The sequence below is a fragment of the Salvia splendens genome, chromosome 6 (assembly GCF_004379255.2).
Source record: "Salvia splendens isolate huo1 chromosome 6, SspV2, whole genome shotgun sequence".
Classification (NCBI taxonomy): domain Eukaryota; kingdom Viridiplantae; phylum Streptophyta; class Magnoliopsida; order Lamiales; family Lamiaceae; genus Salvia; species Salvia splendens.
Window position 1 is genome coordinate 6,657,927 of NC_056037.1, and position 20,315 is coordinate 6,678,241.

Here is a 20,315-nt window from a genome sequence, read left to right on the forward strand (position 1 = left end):
CTCGAAGCTCAAGAAATAGAATTCTCACCTCTTTGTGGATAAACCTCACAGTTGCAGTTGACTTCACCGACACGAGGTAAAGTATAATTCTTCTACTATTAATCTGATTTTCTGCTTGCTCAAACCTAAATTCTTTCTGATTGTTCCATTTGCATTTATTTTTCTTTCATTTTATATTGTGTTCCTTCAATTCTCGACTGAATCTGCATTGTTTTTTCTGTAAAGTGAAGTTTGTTTCTGCGTTTATAGTTTGTGTGTTAATAAAAACAATCTGGGAAATGATCTCTCGTATCAAAGTTGCTTTTGAATTACTCCTAAAATGTGATATCCAATCAACACATTAATTTGGTCTATGATATACTATGTACAATAGAATGGTTTACCAATGCAAGATTGCATAAGTACATGAACTATTCTATTTCCATACATTTATGTTATTGGTGATAGTTCTTAGCGCATCCCTTGTTTAACCACGGTGTATGCTTTGAAAGAACAAAATAATCTCGATCCTCGTGTTTTCGTGCAGTTTCTGCATGTCACTGAACTAGCGAGTGGTTATACGATCATCAAATATGGCTAGTAGTATCACTGCTCCAATGCTAACACCCTCCCCGTCTTCTGCCAAAAAGCACAAAGGGTTTGCTCCTGGCCCGAGGCAGTTTCAGCCCGCACGAGCAATGAAGGTGGAGACGCCATTAGAGGAGCTCTACTACATGAAGGTAGAGAGGAAGGTGTCGAGAAGCCCCTGACAGAGCTCAGTGTCTCAAAATGGTCTGCATAGAAGACAGGCACGTGCCAGCTTCCATGGGACTGGGAGGTCGACCAGCTCTTTATATCGAGGAAGGGGAAGTGAGTATAGTGCCACAAGGGAGCAAAAGCTACATGAGCTTCGTTGCGGGCGACCTCGTTCGTTACCCAAAGTGGTTCGAACCTGATCTCTTCTTCAATGATTTCTATCAAGAACGTTACAGCTTTCAAGCATATGGTGATGATTGGCAGATGTTGATGATCTTGGTTCAATGTAGAATAAAATCTTTGGCATATTAACTAAGCCTACATGTTGTGATTACCTTATGATTCAAACAGTGATCAAATTTAATGGTAATATTCCCGAAACTACCCCTTTCTCCACAATACGGAATCCCCTTCACCCTTTCACAAACCCAGTCGCCTTAGCTTCCGATTTTCGCCTTTGATGATGGCCGCACATTCACGACTGCGAAGGATATGTGGCAGGAAGCTGTAGGGGACGATCACCTAAGCCCTAGATTAGTTTCACAATGTTTCACCTAAACCCTATAATTGAATCGAGTTCAAGCCCAAGTCTATAAGCATGAATAGAGCTCGAGCCTTAGTAAAAAACAAAAATCAAAATAGAGTCGGAGCTTGAGCTTGTCAATGTTCAACCAGACACGTTAAAACATGCCCCTCTGCAGGAACACATGGAGATTGAAAACTAGAAACAGTACATACACATCAGAAAACACAACAAATTATAAGTCACACTTCCAAAATATTTTACCATTTTTGGAAAACTAGCTTTAACGATAGGTTTCAATCAACAATTTCAATGTTTTTTAAGGGAAATTGTACACGCACATAACAATAATGAGTAGTAGTAGTAGTAGTAGTAGTACTAATTTACTAGTCTGCGCAATAAATAGATAATGAAAACTAGGTTAGCATAAATTAGGAAAAAGCCTCAGGCCTTGTCTTATAGTTTTCCCTCTCTCTGCACTGTACAATTCCACGGTACAACAACAAACAGTGCACTACTATGCAAGAAAACTCGTACATACTCATGCACTACTCATTCACCTCTTTCTTCGCTTTGCCTCCACCTAACAATACATTATCATCAAGGGGTTAAGGATACCTACTTGAATAAGTATGTATTTTGTGTCTCAAAATAGAAAGAAAATCATCCCTCGCCCTTGCAGCTACTGCACAGAGGAGACGAAGTAAAAAGAGTTCCAAACTTCATCTTATTCCTACTAAGAGTGTGTGTGTGTGTGTGTGTGTGTGTGTGTGTGTGTGTGTGTGTGTGAGAGAGAGAGAGAGAGAGAGAGAGAGAGAGAGAGAGAGTGATGTGTGTATATCTAATACACGAGTATAGTGAGATTCACCTGAACACAAAATTTTGATAAACATGATTTTCATTTCTCCTATTACTATCTTCTCAAGAGAAGCCATCATTTTTAACAGCCATGGCCTAAAATTTCAGGGTAGAGGCATCTACTGCTATGGGTAAGAAGAAAAATGAGCTCAAAGAGGAGAAAACGTCTTCACCTTTGTCTCAGCAGCTGGCGATACAGGAAATGAGTTCAAAGACCTTTTGGTATCATCGTCGGATGAACAATCCAAGCACATGAACTGATCCAGCTTCTTTGCCTCTTCAATAGTCATGCCCATACAAGAAGGATGAAACCTTCAATCAGAAAGAAGCATCAGAAACATATCCTCCAAAGGGATGTAAGGAAATGACGTCCACACGAAAATAATATTCAGTCCAACACAACACAAGTTCTAAGTTGGCCGAAGAAAGAGAAAACATCATAGTATGAAAAACGTGTGTCATGAGCATCAGAAAGTACTCACCAATTTGGCTCTGTTTAGTCTATAATATAAGTTACTACTAACTAGCCAGAATTTGCATTATTAAAAATAAAATCGCTCAAACCACACATCTGTAGTGATATCTCAGTAAAGATATCTGATTGTTTCTAGCATGAGATCTTTGCCTCTGATGGTAGAAAATATAGCAAAATTTCCCAAACTGGACTGCCTTTCCCGAGTACAGGCATGTTCCTCTCTGTTGTAAACTCAAAATATTTTTCGAATAGGAGAAAGAAATAACAATATACCCAGGGAAGAAGGCCAATAATGGTTTAGACACAGAGGATTCATAGACTAAGGAGGTCATCTGGATGATCTTTTATGGAAAAACACCCTTTTATTTTCGATTATCTCTTTATAAATGTAAAATTAGTGAAATACAGCTAGCTGGACAGGTCAAAGTGGCAAACATGATGAACCTCGACTTGGCTGCATAAATGGATAGTTATGAATTCGCGACAGAGGGGGAAGAGTTGAAAATTCCGAATTTGTGATGAAACAAATTATTCTCAGAGACCCTCATATACACAGATGAATATTATATTATAAGAAAAATAACTGTAGGATATATATCATACCAGTCTTTACATCCTTCACATTGCACCATGAGATCGTCTGGATTATAAGGCATCTCACACTTGCAATATCTTGAGAAACAAAGTCAACAAATAAATAAACAAATAGAGTAAAAAATAACTGATCATCAAAGCTTTAATAGCTGAGACTCACACAGCAACACGGTCGGGAGTGAAGCTTCCAGTAGCAGCCTTATACTCAAATCTGCAAAAGTAATCCTCCGTCCCCACATTCTCTAGCTTGGTGTAGTTCTTAAACGTATGCACAATGCACTTTCCTTCAATGGTATGAGCACTTTGTACATCGTAGTGGTCCGACAAGAATAGCTCCTTGGAACTGTGGAACTGCCTACGGCCTCCAATTGATTCCTCGGGGCGGTAGTACCACCTCACCCGCACTTTCATGTTACTCCTGTGGTCAGCCTCAATCTTTTCGACTCGTGCCACATATGGTGGCCTGTCCGAATCAGGCGGTCTCATCAACACACAATCTCCAGCTGACAAACACCCGTTTATTTCAGTTCACATCAACTAAACTATACTAAATGAATGTATCAAGGCACAACATATCAGTGTTGTCAAAATGTCGCTCGGGTCGCTCGGGTCGCCTGGGTCGAGACCATCACCGCCCCAACATGGGTGGGTTGATCGAGGTACAGGGTCGCCGTTGGGTCGAGTGGGTCGCCGTTGGGTCGAGTGGGTCGCCTGGGTCGCCCTAAACATATGCTATCTCTGATTTTCTCAAATTTCTCACATGTTTTCTGACTCTCCGAATCACAATTCTCTATATATATGCATGCACCACATCAAACTTTTCAAACCTACTTTCTACACTTTAGAATTCAGCCTCTTCACTCCTAAACAAATAAACAATTCAAAGATCTTTTGCTGCCACCCTTCATATATTCATTTGTTTTGATATTTTCAGACAATGGTATCAATTATTTATTGTGTTATGACTTATGAATTGTTTTGATATTTTGATCATTTCTATTTTCCACTTTATCTCTATTCACATGAATTGCGTCTACATTTATATTATTTGATATATTATAAACATTAGAGCAATATATTTATTTTATTTAATATTAAAAGGCAAAACAATTAGCCTAGATTTGTGGGTCTCTCGACCCAGTCGACTCGTCGACCCGCGACCCGAATTTTTACCTCAGCGACCCGATGCGCCCCGCGACCCTAACAACACTGCAACATATATAAACCATCAAGTTCAAAATTTCAAAACTAGACTTGAAGTGGCCGAGGTGGATGAAAACACACATATTCAAAACTAAAACAGTTCTAGCACATTTCCTAGGACAAGATAACGAGTTAGAAACAGCACCAAAACCTTTGTTTCCGTCCGAATTGAGATCATTCATCTGCCCGGTTACACGTGTACAAACAACGGGCTCCAAACCAAGTTAAAATGACAGCATTTAGGCATTTCAAACTTGCAAGTAACCAACCAGAAACCTGATAAAGAAGCTTAAAACAGAGTTGTTTAACCAAAGCTAGTTAACAAAATTACAAACAAATTCCAAATTCTAATCAACCTCAAACAAACATTCCCTAGCTTCAGGAATAGAAAGAAAAAAAAAAACATTTTAGCAACACAAAGCATGAGCCACAAACATCAAAACAAACAGCCCCAAAAACACGGCTCAAACCCCCATATTTGATACCTCAACATACAAAAGTACAAAATCATGTTAATCAACCACCAACACGACGATTTAAAACACAAGAGAAATAAAAACGAATAAAAAAAATAGAGCAAAGTGGATCAAAATGGGAATACGTCTGACAACTTTGTTGGTGCCTTTTATAGTGTAGGAATCAACGTCTTTTTTCCCCGGCTTCGTCTTCGCCATCGCGATCGAAGGAAGTGCAGCAAATACTGGTCCAATTTTGAGCTGGGAAGTGAGAAACAGAAACCCTAATTGCCGGGTTGAAGAGAGAAATTCAGTGGCTACGGGTGAAATTTGTCGGACGACAAGGGTTCAGTCCTGCCCGCGGGCAGCTTTGCCTAACCTGATCAATGGATCTTTCAATTTAACTCTACCACTTCAAATTATAAATGTTCTTTTTCTAAATTAGGCTCATTTTACTAAAAAAATAATAAATCAATGAAATGTATTTTACTAAAAAAGTTAACATATTATTGTTATTTATCAAGAGTAGATCTTCAAAATATACAACATAATCAAGGTTAAATGTTCATAGTGTATTTATATAGATTTTGTTCACCTCTAAAACTCTTTTTTCAAACCAATACCAAAACTATTTTGATTTGACGAATATAGTATTTGTATCTTCATTTACGAAAACAAAAGATCAAATACGAAACAAACTACAAACTTTAATTTAATTTTAGGCAATAATAACTCTTCTAGCATTATTTTGGTATTGTATTAAGATTATTTTTCAATTTATACGACTTGACAACAGATTATTTAACATAACGATGTCTGATTTGCTAAAAATTAATTTAAAAATAAATAACGGTCTACTCTTTAAAAAAAATAAATGCAATTTCGAGGTGCAGCTACACCAGCGTAGGCAATCACGGCAACGCAGTTACCGTTGCAAGCCTTTTGATGCTGTCCGCTCCCAGCTCGTTACTTATTCTACTCTTCTTCTCACTCACTCACAATCACAACACACAGTAATGAGCGGCGGCGGCGGCGGCGGCGGCGATCTTGAGGCTGTTCCGCCACTTCAACTGACATCATCTGATTCCTACTCTCATGTATCTTACAGGTTTTATTCTCTCTTTCCCACCCATCGTCTCCCACTGGAGTGTGTGTAATGGGCTTTCATCAATTCCTTTCCTTTTCATATTTTCTGCTCATTCACTTAGTATATAAATGTATTCTGTAGTTCTACATTAAGACCATTATTTGAAAATTAAAAATTGAATATAAAAGATTCTGTGATAGATAGATAGATTGAGCTTATCATTTTATTGTTTAGAGCTACATGGACTAAAGATATGTGTGAAATTTTGTCTTGCTTTGATTTCAAGAACTAAAGTTATAAACTTTGTGTGAATATAGATAATTAGATGAAGGTAAGCCATGCTGTAACTTTCAATATGGTGAAAATGAATTCAAATGTAGATTTTGTGATGAAAATGAATTCAAATTATCATATATGTATATGTTCTCGCTGAATATAGTATATAAAATTAATTTCTTGAAAGCAATTTTAATTAATATTGAAGTTGATGATCCAGTTCTCATGCTCAATCCTAGTTCGTTAATTGTTAATTCCCTTTTTTTTTTCTTGCGGCAGTTGTGGCTCATGTGGGTACGAACTGAACCTCAACTCTTGCAACCGCAACATATCATTGATCGATTCAGAGTACGGCAAGTCGATGAAACGAGGGGTCATATCCTTCTTCTCCGTTGATGAGAGCCGATTCACGCAGGTAAACAAGCACCGATGGCTACCCTACTTGCGTTCATGGAGACTATTTCAACGACGAACCAAGCTGTTATGTAGGGGTTGCCGGAGCTACATTGGCACGGCATGGAATGTGGAGGATGGCACTCCTTCCTCTCCGTTTCAACTGGTAAAGCAAGGCTCAGCGACTTGGGACGGGATCTCTACTCGTAGGATGTACGAGATGAAGATACGTTCTCTGAAACCCGTGGCATTTACTCTTAGTGATGAATTGGACACAAAATTTGAAGAATTTCATGATCAAACAAGCTCAACTGTTCAATTGATTGATTAAGTATGTTCAAAAGGTTTTGTAACTTCTACTTTTCCCAATCAACAACCAAATACAGATGCAGATGTAGCTTCTATTTTTTTTCCAATTCAGTGTGTGTGTGTGTCTAAATATATATATTATACTAAAACAAAGTTGTCTAGCAAACATATTATTTATGCATCACATGGGGGAGTGTAGAAGTTCCAAATATGCAATGATGCAAATATGCAAAGAAGTCCCAAATATGCAAAGAAGTCCCAAATATGCAAAGATGTAGAGTAATTGGTTTTCAACAAAATATAAGACTAAATCAGCAGTTTCTTAAACCATAGTCACAGCAATATAATATACCCAAATAATTACTGGCTATAGTTTCTGGATCACGACCGAATTTGCAATTCCGGTTTCGTCTATCGTCTGGTCCAGATCAATGAGCTGTTTGGGAGGGAAGCCCATGGATTGCAGCTGATAAGTCCTTGGTCCATCAGGCCGCGATGCATCAATGAAGCCTCGGATATCTCTGATCGTGTGGTGGTTGTTGAAGCGTGAAACCATGCGTGTCCCATCTGCCAGCCTCAGCTGGATAGATGTGGAAGGCTGCGCCTGATCAACAACCAGACCGAGGGATGGTGTGGGAGCAGCAGTCAGCACAGTATGAATGCTTCTCGCTTCCATTGGCGCTGCTGTGTCACTGGTGCCACCTAGAGTTCTTCCAACTCCTTGGAAGGGAAGACTCTTTTTTGGTGGCTCCTGCATTTCAAAAGCATGAGCAACTCTAAGTAGACAAAAGTCTACAATATTGAAGTAGTTGCAGGTGAAACGACACAGGTATTAGATTGTTAGAAGTGAGCATAAACCTTGTAGTCTTCCTCCCTCCTAGTAAGATTAGCATGAACAGCATTCCTCTTATCAGCCGGTGCAAGCTCCCTTGGGCACTCGGACTTTGCAATGCTCTGCATCATGATATATATTTACAAATAGCACCACAGTTTCATTAGGAAGCTAACAAAGAAAAGTGTCAATGAACTAGAGCTAAAACAACACAAGGAATCCTGAGCCTAACTGGTGATCAACTGATCATCAAAAGAAAGTAGAAACAATCTTCAAGCAGAGAGGCTGATGATAAAATATGGCATCTTAATCAAGATTAATTAACTTGGAGCAATGATATGATATGGCATCTCAATGAAGAAAATACGAATACCAAACTTTTGAGCTGGATTTAAAAGCATATTTGCTACCAGAGAATTAAAAGAAATTAAGTTTCTTTGGAAGCTAGAAACAGAGTGTGATGTGACCACGTCAAGATTAATCGATCTAGTTGGGAGCTAATAACAAAACACGATAAAACCACTCGTATCATCCAATGACCCATACAGCCTTGGCATTACTAGTCATCACAGGAAGGTTACGTTGCGCATGACAACAGTTTCTACAAAACAAATTTTTGGGATCAAATGAACAAAAAGTGCAACAATATACCTCTAAGAAGGAGGCGTTTGCAGGGTCATCAAACCTCCTCAGAGGTCCATCATCAATTGTGAATCCATTTCTCCAAAAAGTGATGTTGTGGGTAACAACAGTTTGAGGCAGGCTAGGCTCAGGGGTAGCAGACGAAACCTCCCCGGAGAGTAGCCTTCCCGTCCCAGCAAAACTTCTTGAGCTTGAAGAAGGCAAGATATGTTCAGCTGCTGCTTCTACACCTCCTGACTGTCTTGCTTGATTGAATATGGCATCTACATCATTCGGCTTTGGTGGACCACGAACAAGCATTCCACTAATTGCATACAATAGCATTAGCTAAATCGAACTGAGGATAAACACATTTTTTTCTTCATTACATAACAAGCTAGGGTTTGATCGTAATCGAATTTATAGACACAATCTATATTCACTACATAATGATCTAGTATTTGATCAGTAAAATTGTAAACTAGATCGCAAACAATCATATGGCTAGGTTTTGATCATGATAGAAATAGAGCTTATCATGCATAACAAAGTTTCTTTACTGCATAATGAAACTGGTTAATCATTTAAATTGTAAACTACTACATGACAAATACCATATGAAAATTAAGCTAAACTCAACGCAAGGAGCAATATTTTACCTCTTTTCTCCGCCAGTATAGTATTCCTGAGGATCAAAATCAGGATCACTATCAGACTCCTCATTTGTAGGATTCTTATTGAGATCAGCGAAAGTCCTAATTCGGCCGCCAGCGCCAGCGCCAGCGCCTCCACGCCTCGCGCCGCCAGCAGCGGAACCACTAACTCCAGCGCCACTTATAGCGGCGGAGCGGAGACTGTACGGTCGGGAAGCAGGTGGCGGAGATGGGGATCGCGACCGGGAAGGAGACGGTGACAGCGACTCCGAAGGTGAATAAAGAGAATTCGACTGCGCAGCCGGGGAAGCCGGACCGGGTGCGTAAGGCTCGACGGGGTTGGCGTCGTCTAGGTAGGTGGAGACCGCGGCGTCCATATCGAAATTGTGCGATTCGAGGAAAAATAGGGCTTCGGATTTGGAAGCGCAGGCGGTGATCTCGCAGAAGGTGTTGATTAGGGCAATATGAGGGTGGCCGTCGAGAGTTGCATCTCCGGCGAATTCCGGCGACTGATTCGCCATTGTTGGAGTGCTCTTTTTTGCTCGATTTTTTTCTTGTTGAGGAATTTTTGGTTCGGATTTATATGGACTGTAACTGTCAGCAGCTGCGACTTGAAATTTTTAACTTTTAACTCCTTGGGTAAAATTGGCGAAATAAATTTCACCTAAATTTCGAATTGAAATGTGACGTCATTTTACTTATAAGTGTGCGAATATTATGCGTTTTGAGAATACTCAAAATAGAATTGCAATTATTCGTCCTTATCTTTTCTTTTCGAAATGAAATTCTTGATAAACACAGTATCCCCGTCACGAGTGGACTCCTAATCACGAACGAATCAAAATGGCTAATCAAAACTCTTAATCACAGACGAATATATCAATATAATGATATAGTAGAAAACTATTACAATAACATGTTTTATTTTAAATATATGAACGTGATATAAAATTATCAAATTTAATATGTTTGTGTAAGTAATGGACTGGTTATAATATTATAACTGAATACTAATCCAGTATTTTTTATATTCTATCTTAATATATATGCACATACAAATTGTGGCCAAGTGTAGTCGACTTGCGTAGGGGGTAATCTTTCTTAAAGTTTATAATTGGCTAGATAATTAAATCAATCCAATGTATAACTATTGCTTCAAAGATTAAACAACGACTATACGATTTGGTTCGATTTTATCCAAATCGTATCCACCCCTACGAATATCCCATAAGTTTTTTTGAGTATGTGTATATATATGAGGTCAGAAACAATAATACAAGAGGTGGTTGTTTAAAGAAGGCACCGTTTCATGATTGTTACTTCGTATGACCAAAGTTATTAGTGCAACCCTAACTAGAATGATTGGTAAGACCCAAATTATTAGTCCAACCATTACTAGATCGAAAATATATTTGCTCCATTGATTAAAATAAAATAAATTGGGCCTGGCGTTGGAGTGCCAGATATATACACAAATTCCGTAGCAAAATGGAGTGGTAAATTGGAATATTCTTCCTTACGTAATTAAGTAATTAAGCAGATTCTTGTCTATCATTTTTCTATTGTATATATAAATGAGCATAAACCCCAATTTTGTTTGTTACTGTATTTCATAAATAATAAATAATAATTGAAAAAAAAAATCAATTGTTCAACTACTTTAGATAAAGATCCTGAGTATATCAAAAGAATATATTCTCAATAAAGATTCATATATTCCATCGTTAACAGATTAAAAATAAAAATAAAAAAAGAAAAATATCAAGTCTACTTTTCCCCTACATCACGCCGCTGCTTCCTCCCTCGTGATGAACCTATTTTCCCTTTCTCCAAGTCTCAATAAATGGGAAGAAAAAAATCCGGCCCAAATCTCGTATTTTAATTTAAAAATAATACCTAATATATGAGATTAAAAATAATAAAATAAATTAGTGCAAAATTGGAGTCATCACCGAAATGAAATGAAATGAAATAAAAGATTAAAGTTACAGGCGTGAAGAAGAAATGTACAATAACAAACATAGTAACGAAGGAATTACAGAGGTGAAAACCATTGAACACAGCACACTCTACTTCAATTACACATACCAAATTAATAAAATGATAATTTAGAAAACAAAAAAGAAATTAAACAAGGATACTCCCTAATAACCGTATCCATGCCATCGTCAAATAAAAATAGAAACAACCCTTCTTCATTTTTTTTTCTTTTTTTTGTCCAAATGTTCAATTTCTTCCATATATTACAGTATGTAACTACCATTAGTTAAGCTTTCAGACGTACTCCGATTACGTTTGTTGCCTAAGGAGACCTTCTTCGTCTCCGACTGTTAAGGTAAATCTCACTCCATCAACAATCTGTAGAAATGATGAAACATAACCAAAACAGCAGTGATGAGAGTGTTGGTGAAAATGGGCTTATAATCATAGCATTTGTATATGATGAGGAAAATCAAATGTGTCACACTTTTAATGTAGTGTGTCTAGATTTGTGAAACACCCACAACCATGACCATGACCACGACCACCACCACTACAGCAACGTCTCAATCATGTTCGTCTTCTAGAAGTCGAGCAAAATCACTACAAACAGTTAGGGATTGGGATGTCAAAGGGCCCTCACCTCACCATGGCATTGATATCACATTTTTGGTTGGCCCCAGACTTACAAGTATCATGTGAACTACACTTATTTTTATCTCCTAGTATTCAATGGTTATGACCACCAACTACTTCCTTGCCTGTTTTAATGAAACAATCATCCAACTTCTGTTCTAGGATGTAAATTAATGCAGCACAAGGAAAAAATAAAGTTAAATTCTTGAATTGAAAATGTCTAAGAAATGGATAATGTGGGAATCCTATGTGTATCTGAAAACAGTTGTCAGAGTATTTTATCACAAGAATAAGCTCATGATCTAGTTTTTGCTTCAATCTACTTCTTCCCAATTATTTATTCAAATTGGATCTCGATTCTTATGTCATTCCAAATTTCCAATCTACCAACCTATCCCCAAATTTAGTACAAACAAACAATGAACACCTCTAATCCAATCAGATCAAATTCACAACTTAAACATAAACTAAAGCAAGAACATAAAACAACAAACAAAAATTACTCAAAACAAAAACAAAATTCATGAAGAAGCAGTATACCTTTCAATGGCTTAAAAACGGTTAGATTTCTTGATCGATCCGTTCAGTCCCGCCAAGCCCTAGTGAAGATGCTGGTTAGCCTATTCGCAGAGAGTCTCTGCAGCGCCTTCTTTGCCCCGGGCACGTCCATCTCCGCGAGCCTCTGCACGTGCCCATGAGCCCCTGCAGCCACGAGCCTCCTCCGGCACCCCTGGCTCCCTCCAGCCACTAGAGCCGCCACCACCGCGACAGGAAACTTCTTCGACACCACCTCATTTCTCGGATCCAACATCTGCACCAACCTCATCAAGCTCTTCTCATCCCTCACGAACTCCTTCTTATTGGAATTCACCGTCAGCAACGACAGCAGCGCCTTCGCCCCGACCTCCTGCATCCCGTCCGGCTTCACCGACTCCATCAATTTCACAAGTGATCCCATGCTTCCGGCGATTACCCTCTTGTTGCCGTCGCTGATCGCCAAATTCGCGAGCAACGAGGCTGAGATGTGCTGTAGCATCACATTGCCGTGCTTCACGAGCTCCACTATCTGTATGATGAACGCCGTCGATCCGGAGAGCATTCTGTAGCCGGAATCGGAGACGGAGAGGGAGTAAATCGAGCGTAAAACGTGCTCCATTGTTTCAGAGTTGGAGCAATCGCAGAACAGCTGCAGTAATCGATGCAATCCTTTCTCCTCCAGTAAAAGCCCTCTGAATTTCTCATCGGTAGAGGCGAGGATTGAAATGCAATTAGCGACCTTCCCCTGCGTCGATTGGCTACCGGAAATGAGCAATTGCATTAAAATAGGGATAGCGCCTTCTTCCGCTAAAGCAATTCGGATATCCTCAACGCCGGAAATGTTCCGAATTGCACCCGCGGCGTGTGATTGAGCTAAAATCGAGCCGGATTTCAACAATTCAACGAGAATCGCGACGCCGCCGTAGGCGGAAACCGCCCACGCGTTGTCAGGGTCGTCGGTGATGAACTCGACGGCCATAGCAGCGCTTTCCTTCATCGGCATTGTGCCGCATTCGATTATCCTCAGGAGAGGACCTAAAGCCCCTTCCTCGAACACGCACTTCCTGGGCAAATCGCCGGCGGAGACGATGAGGGAGACGGCGACGACGGCGAGCTCTCGAATCGAGAAATGAGCGTTCAAATCGAGGAGAGAGATCAAGCAGGAGATGTTCCCCTCTTTGGCGACGACGGCGGCGGCGGACTTGTCGTGGTCGGAGAGGAGGTGAATGAGGGAATCGAGAGCCTTGAGTTTAAAGTGGAGGCCGCCGATCTGGAGCCTGGTGAAGAGGTCTCTGACGAAGAAGGCGAGGTCGTGGTTGGGGGAGGAGGGGTCGGGGCGGGAGAGGACGATGGCGGTGGACTGGTGGAGGACGCCGGAGCGGAGGAGGAGGTCGAGGTCGTTGGTGTGGCGGGAGAGCCAGGCGGCGGCCATGTCGAGGTCGGACTGCATAAGGAGCTTGCCGCCGAAGAAGGAGGGGAGGGAGCATTGAAGGGAGAGGGTTTCGGTGCGGCGGAGGGTGGAGAGGAGGGAGGGGAGGAGAGTGAGGAGGAGGGGGTTGTCGGACCAGTGGGGGGAGTCGGAGATTTCGGAGAGGAGGGATTTGGCGGAGGCGAGTTTGGAGCGGATGATTTGCCAGCGGGAGGAGAAGGAGGAGACGGAGAGGGAGGCGAGGAGGAGTCGGTCGAGGAGGAGGGAGATGGAGAGGAGGGTTTCGGAGGCGGAGGAGGGCATCTGTGTTTTGCTTTTGTGAGATTTACGAGACTTAGAGGCGGAGGGAATTGTGAAAAGGAGAGAATGGGATAGGGAAATGGTGATGAAGGGGGTGAAAGACTGGTAAAAAAAAGGAGGGAAGAGGGCGCACTAGAATCCCTACTTAAAACTGCCTTTTATTTCGTTGCCTCATGCCCAGCTGTCAAAATCTATTTGTGCCATTTGCTTTGTTAGTTCTGCAATATTTAACGAGAATTGGTAAGATTTTACAAGCATGAGTCGCATTTAGTTGGATTCATATTTATTGCCAACGTCATTCCTCAGCGTCGATCAAGGTTATGCTAAACATAATTTCACTGCTACTACTAATTTATATTCGAATGCCTTATAACTTATGCTAATATTTTTAGTTTTACAAATTTTTATATACTACATCTCTCGTTTCCTAAAAATAAAAACTCTTACCTTTTCCGTTCCTTTTGTAAACTAGAAACTTTCCATTTCAAAAATAGACCCCACGATTCACTTAGAGCATCTCCAATAACCGGCATCACCACCGCGACGCCGATTTTTCGCCCACGCCGGTTTGACGCCGAACCATTGGAACCGGCATGGGCGAAATCGGCGTCAAAATCGGCGTCGCCATGCCGATTCCCACGCTGACGCCGGTTCCGACGCCGATCCTCACGGGCGCCATTGTGCGTCCCGGATCGGCGCCAAACCGGCGTCAAATTTTTAATTTTTTTTTTTAATTCGAATTTTAAAAATTCGAATTTAAAAAAAAATTTAAAAATACTATTTATTTATGAAAATTGTTTTTAATATTTAAAAACAATTTTTACAAATAAATTTATACAAGAAATTCGTAATAACCCATATATATTTAATGGGCTTGCGAATTATGAAACCATTCTAGGTTGTCTCTCTTTTATAGAGACATCCTTGAATGTTTTATGTTCCACATTCGATGTGGGACAAAAACCACTCTAGGTAGTCTCTCTTTTATAGAGACATCCTTGAATGTTTTATGTTTCACATTCGATGTGGGACAAAAATCATTCTAGGTTGTCTCTCTTTTATAGAGACATCCTTGAATGTTTTATGTTTCACATTCGATGTGGGTCATTCTAGGTTGTCTCTCTTTTATAGAGACATCCTTGAATGTTTTATGTTTCACGTTCGATGTGGGACAAAAATCATTCTAGGTTGTCTCTCTTTTATAGAGACATCTTTGAATGTTTTATGTTTCACATTCGATGTGGGACAAAAATCATTCTAGGTTATCTTTCTTTTATAGAGACATCCTTGAATGTTTTATGTTCCACATTCGATGTGGGAAAAAATCATTCTAGGTTGTCTCTCTTTTATAGAGATATCCTTGAATGTTTTATGTTGCACATTCGATGTGGGACAAAAATCATTCTCGGTTGTCTCTCTTTTATAGAGACATCCTTGAATGTTTTATGTTCCACATTCGATGTGGGACAAAAATCATTCTAGGTTGTCTCTCTTTTATAGAGATATCCTTGAATGTTTTATGTTCCACATTCGATGTGGGACAAAAATCATTCTAGGTTGTCTCTCTTTTATAGAGATATCCTTGAATGTTTTATGTTCCACATTCGATGTGGGACAAAAATCATTCTAGGTTGTATCTCTTTTATAGAGACATCCTTGAATGTTTTATGTTTCACATTCGATGTGGGACAAAAATCATTCTAGGTTATCTTTCTTTTATAGAGACATCCTTGAATGTTTTATGTTTCCATATAGAAATATTGTACTTTTTTAATTGTACTTTTTAATTTTTGTACTTTTTTTAAATTATTGTACTTTTTTTTAAAATTAATGTACTTTCTAAATTTTAATAGTATTATTCGAATTTCCCGTATTTGTCTCGTAAATTAAATTCCGTATGTTGATACAAGTGTAAATTAAATTATATAATTGTTATTAGTGATGTGGATAGGTAGTGTGAAGGCTATGTGAGGGCTATTTGATGTCCAGTTGATGTGGCAAGCTGATGTGGCAGGAGAATTGTAGTGCTGATGATGTGACAGTGTGAAGGCTATTTGATGGCTATTTGACGTCCGTGCTTATTGGAGATGCTCTTATACAAATTCCACTACTTTTCTCTTATTTTATCTTACTTTACCAATTTTGCATTAAAACTCATATTTATTTCAAATTTCATACTCTTAGACCATCCACAATAACCGCCCAGCGACCGCCCAGCCGAGCGCCGGCGCTGGGCGGTTCGCTGGGCGGTCTATTGCAGCCGCCCAGCCGCTGACTGGAGAGAGAAACCGCGCAGCGCTGGGCGGTGGCGTGGCGCTGGGCGGTCGGCTGGGCGGTCCTTTCGGCGCTATTGCAGCTCCCGGATCGCCCAGCGCACCGCCCAGCGCGAAAATTAATTTTTTTTTTTCCGAAACACTATATATACGCGCTTTGCTCGTCATTTTCATTCGCACCATTTTCATACGGAGACGAGGAGTGAATTGTCACTCTTTTTTATTAATGTATTTTTTTTAAATTAATGTACTTTTTTAAATTATTGTACTTTTTTAAATTTTAATAGTATTATTAAACTTTTCCCGTATATGTCTCGTAAATTAAATTTCGTATATTGTGTGATTGTTAATTATGTCATTTTATATAATTGTTATTAGTGATATGGCTATTGATGTGGCTGGGCTATTTATGATGTGGCTAGGCTATGGCTGGGCTATTTATGATGTGGCAGGAGGATTTTTAGTGCTGATGATGTGGCAGTGGCTGGGCTATGGCTGGGCTATTGCTGGGCTATTCCTATTGTGGATGGCCTTAGAAAACAGGGGGAGTAATAATTAAAGTTCAATTTATTTACTCTCTTTGACCTTGAATAGAAGTCTCGTTTTTCTATTTTAGTCCATCCACGAATAGAAGTCCTGGTTAATTTTTACTATAAATGGTAATAGGATCTCACATTTCACTAACTCGTTTTATTCACATTTCATTTAAAACTAATACTATATACAAGTGAGACTCATATTCCACTAACTTGTTTCCATCCAATTTTCTTAACATTTCTTAAAACCTGTGCCGCTAAGAAATGAGACTTTTAATGGCGGACGAAAGAAGTACTAAAGAAGATGGTTCTAGCTAGGGATTTGGGACTAGCGCTCAGATGCATCTTGGTTTTGGAAGCAGAGACGGAGGAAAAATGAGCCCTAAACAATATCAAGATATCTACTATACTCTTTTTGTCCCGTAAAAATAGTGATTTTGGGGACAGTATGAGTTTTAATGCAAAATTATTAAAGTACGAGAGAAACATAAAGTAAAAGAAATCATATGATTGATAGTAGAGAATGAAACTCACTTTTTAAGAGATAAAAAAACTTAACCAAAATTAAAATGAACTAATTTTGTGGGACATCCCAAAGTAGAAAAATGAACAAGACTATTTTTATGGGATTATGGAACGGATGCAATATTTATAAGTGGGATGATTTGGTTGGAACTCTGTCTCACCCTAATGAGGTCCTAGTTAGTGTTGAATAATGGTCTTTTGGTTTATGTAGAAAGACAGAAGGCGGGGCATATCCTCGTCATATGTTTGTAGCATGTGCAGTAGGCATTCCAAGAATGAGCTTCATATGCTATGTGACTGTATTGATTCGACAAGGACATGGGAAATTCTTCTGAGAAATGGTGGGATAAATTGGTTTCTTGACTTGTCATTAGTCGTCGGAATGAGTGGCTTATACTATAAACTCAAATATGTAAATAGGGCGTCGAGTTAGATGGGGTATAGTTTTGGAGTAGGGGGTGTTGGCTCATTTGGAGAAAAAGTGTGGTTTTTATATTTAAGGGTGAATGGGTCAGCCCGACGTGAGTCATAGCACAAATTATTATGATGGTGAGGACTTTCGAGGTAACACGGTTGGCTGCTATAGTAGGTATGGGGGCAGCTAGGCCGCCTCTTTCGGTAGGGTGGAGGCCTCCTTCGCCGGGTACTTCGAAGTTAAACACGGATGCTTCATTAAAAGGCGGTCGGGTTGTGATTTCGGGGGTTTAATGCATGGACTGGAACTAAGGAGTGAATTTGTTGCTAATATTGGAGTTTGTTCCATTTTGGCAACATAGATTTGGTCTTTTCAGGCTCTACAATTGGCGGGAGCACTGGCAGACCTACATGCAATGGGGGAGGGGCTTTAGCCCCTAATGAATCATTTTTTAAACTTTTTTTGACCATAAAGTTTTAAAATTTACTCATATTTTATACACATTATTATATAAAAGCCCCCATTAATAATCTAAATTACTTACAAATTTATTTTTAAGGTAAATTTTCATCTACTCACGTCCATTTCTGCGTCCGCCACTGGGTGAAAGCACTGAGTTTATGAGTGTTGGAGGAGGAGAGTGCTAATTTTGTTGCGATATCCATGACTTTGGGCAATATGTGTTTCTATTAATTGGCGTTTCATTGCGCATAGGGTTTGTGAGCTAGATTGTTGTGCATCATGTGCATAAAACAGAACTTTATTATTGATTTCTTATCACTTCATATTTATACCTTCCAAAGAGATGTTCATAGTAGTTGGCTTTGCATAATCGATTGTTTTTTTTTCATTTGACTGTTTTATATTTGGCTTTCGGTTATGAAAAAGCACTGAATCAAAGAGTTTGGCATGAGCATAAATAATTCAAAATCAATAATAAATTTAATAAAACAGTGCTAGTTAAACATAGAGGGAACATCTTTTTTTGTCCACAAACTTTGTCAAAGTATCATTTTAGGTCCGTCAACTATGAGTTAATATCATTCTAAGTACATTTTTACTATTTCCAAGGTTTTCTGGATGAAAATACCCTCAATACCTTGAAGGATATATATTTTTAATAAACTTATCATATACTCATATTTTTTTTATGAATATCTTTACTATATATTTTTTATGAATTTCTAAGTATAATTTAACCTTCAATATTATCACTTAATTTTGTGACATGCAAGAAATGTTCCTTATTCAACTTTTTATAATTAAAGAATTTCAAAATATTTTTAAAATATGTATACTCGTAAAATTAATGTCCCAATCAATAGACGATACATGAATACTGATATATTGATATTATTTTTAAATAATATATTAATATTCAAGTATCCTCTATTGACTGTGACATTAGTTTTACAAGTATACATATCTTAAAAATATTTTAAAATTCTTTAATTATAAAAAGTTGAATAAGGAACATTTCTTGCATGTCACAAAATTAAGTGATAATATTGAAGGCCAAATTATATTTAGAAAATTCGTTAAAAAAATATGAGTATGTGATAAATTAATTAAAAATATATATCCTTCAATGTATTGAGGGTATTTTCGTTCATAAAAACTTTGAAATAGTAAAAAAGTACTTCGAATGATATTAACTCATAGTTGACGGACCTCAAATGATATTTTTAAAGTTCACGGACCTAAAATGATACTTTGACAAAGTTCGTGGACAAAAAAAGATGTTCCCTCTTAAACATATTATGACTTATCATAAAGTATTAGTATCTCCTAAATACTTATAATATAAATTAAATTAAATTCTGATAAATATTGTATTAGTTATATTACTCTGTAGTCTTATGGAGTACATCTCAGGTCCTATAGTTGGATTATGCTATGGGATTTACTATCGACTATATGTATGAAGCTCATTATTAATATAGTTAACTAACTTAACATTCTGTATTTAAAATTATTACTAATGATGTTCATGTGAATTGTGATATAGCACTATATAGACACACACACACACACATAATATATGTATATACTTCATTCGTGATCGTTGACTTGTAGATTACTTCACTTAATCAATAAGATTGAGAAACGCATGTGCTCTTTGCATGCCCTACATCGATAAAGATTTGCTATATCTAATTTGGTACGCATCCAAATAAAGTATTTGGGCATCTATTCTACAATGCATCTGGATATACAAAAAGGGAATTTCCATTTTTCTTATAATTTAAAATCAATGAATTTGAAAATAATGCCATCAGACTCAGATTACGGCAGTGACAAATTAATTCAATCGATTCGATAGTGAATCAGTGTTTGCTCTAGTTTGGTTCACTCATTAAAATCAATAAAGAAATGAGCCACTTCCAATTGTCGACCAATTTTGCTCTAGTTTGCTCTAGTTTGGCTGTGAATTGTCGACCAATTTTCTGACTTTTAAATATTTTTTTCAAAAACCTATTTATTTGCATATAATGAAATCTAATCTCTTGGCCAATAGCCAATGGACGAGAAAATATTCACTAGTCAAGGTGGCTTTATGACATAATATGTCTGACCACTATTTATTTGATATGTGGAAATAAATTTACACCTAAACTAATTTCACTTGATGGAGCATTAACTTTTTTGGAAAAGGCTAAAATATGATAA

At 38.4% G+C, this 20,315-nt stretch overlaps 4 protein-coding genes across 6 annotated transcripts; 1 reads left to right on the forward strand and 3 right to left on the reverse strand.

Moving 5' to 3' along the window:
- Positions 1 to 1,661: 1,661 nt before the first annotated feature.
- On the reverse strand, positions 1,662 to 5,247 carry LOC121806599 (chromatin remodeling protein EBS-like). 3 transcript variants are annotated; one of them, XM_042206710.1, is made up of 6 exons: positions 4,990 to 5,247; positions 4,540 to 4,664; positions 3,346 to 3,688; positions 3,195 to 3,263; positions 2,290 to 2,428; positions 1,662 to 1,841 (listed from the first exon to the last, which is right to left on the reverse strand). In XM_042206710.1, the coding sequence occupies exons 2-6, from the start codon at positions 4,568 to 4,570 to the stop codon at positions 1,815 to 1,817; spliced, it is 609 nt and encodes a 202-aa protein (XP_042062644.1). In that variant the 5' UTR covers positions 4,571 to 4,664; positions 4,990 to 5,247; the 3' UTR covers positions 1,662 to 1,814. The 3 variants fall into 3 exon arrangements, with proteins under 3 accessions (XP_042062644.1, XP_042062642.1, XP_042062643.1); XM_042206708.1 differs by lacking the exon at positions 4,540 to 4,664; XM_042206709.1 differs by having other exon boundaries at positions 4,540 to 5,247.
- A 588-nt stretch (positions 5,248 to 5,835) lies between these two features.
- Positions 5,836 to 6,837, forward strand: LOC121806741 (uncharacterized protein At4g08330, chloroplastic-like). Its single transcript, XM_042206875.1, has 3 exons — positions 5,836 to 5,951; positions 6,486 to 6,621; positions 6,696 to 6,837. The coding sequence occupies exons 1-3, from the start codon at positions 5,860 to 5,862 to the stop codon at positions 6,807 to 6,809; spliced, it is 342 nt and encodes a 113-aa protein (XP_042062809.1). The 5' UTR covers positions 5,836 to 5,859; the 3' UTR covers positions 6,810 to 6,837.
- Positions 6,838 to 7,154: 317 nt separating this feature from the next.
- Positions 7,155 to 9,591, reverse strand: LOC121806740 (plant UBX domain-containing protein 4-like). The gene is made up of 4 exons (XM_042206874.1): positions 9,021 to 9,591; positions 8,392 to 8,686; positions 7,767 to 7,862; positions 7,155 to 7,659 (listed from the first exon to the last, which is right to left on the reverse strand). Exons 1-4 carry the CDS (start codon positions 9,533 to 9,535, stop codon positions 7,276 to 7,278), a joined length of 1,290 nt encoding a protein of 429 aa, XP_042062808.1. The 5' UTR covers positions 9,536 to 9,591; the 3' UTR covers positions 7,155 to 7,275.
- A 1,380-nt stretch (positions 9,592 to 10,971) lies between these two features.
- On the reverse strand, positions 10,972 to 14,071 carry LOC121809751. The gene is made up of 2 exons (XM_042210526.1): positions 12,171 to 14,071; positions 10,972 to 11,372 (listed from the first exon to the last, which is right to left on the reverse strand). The coding sequence occupies exon 1, from the start codon at positions 13,897 to 13,899 to the stop codon at positions 12,214 to 12,216; it is 1,686 nt and encodes a 561-aa protein (XP_042066460.1). The 5' UTR covers positions 13,900 to 14,071; the 3' UTR covers positions 10,972 to 11,372; positions 12,171 to 12,213.
- Positions 14,072 to 20,315: the final 6,244 nt, after the last annotated feature.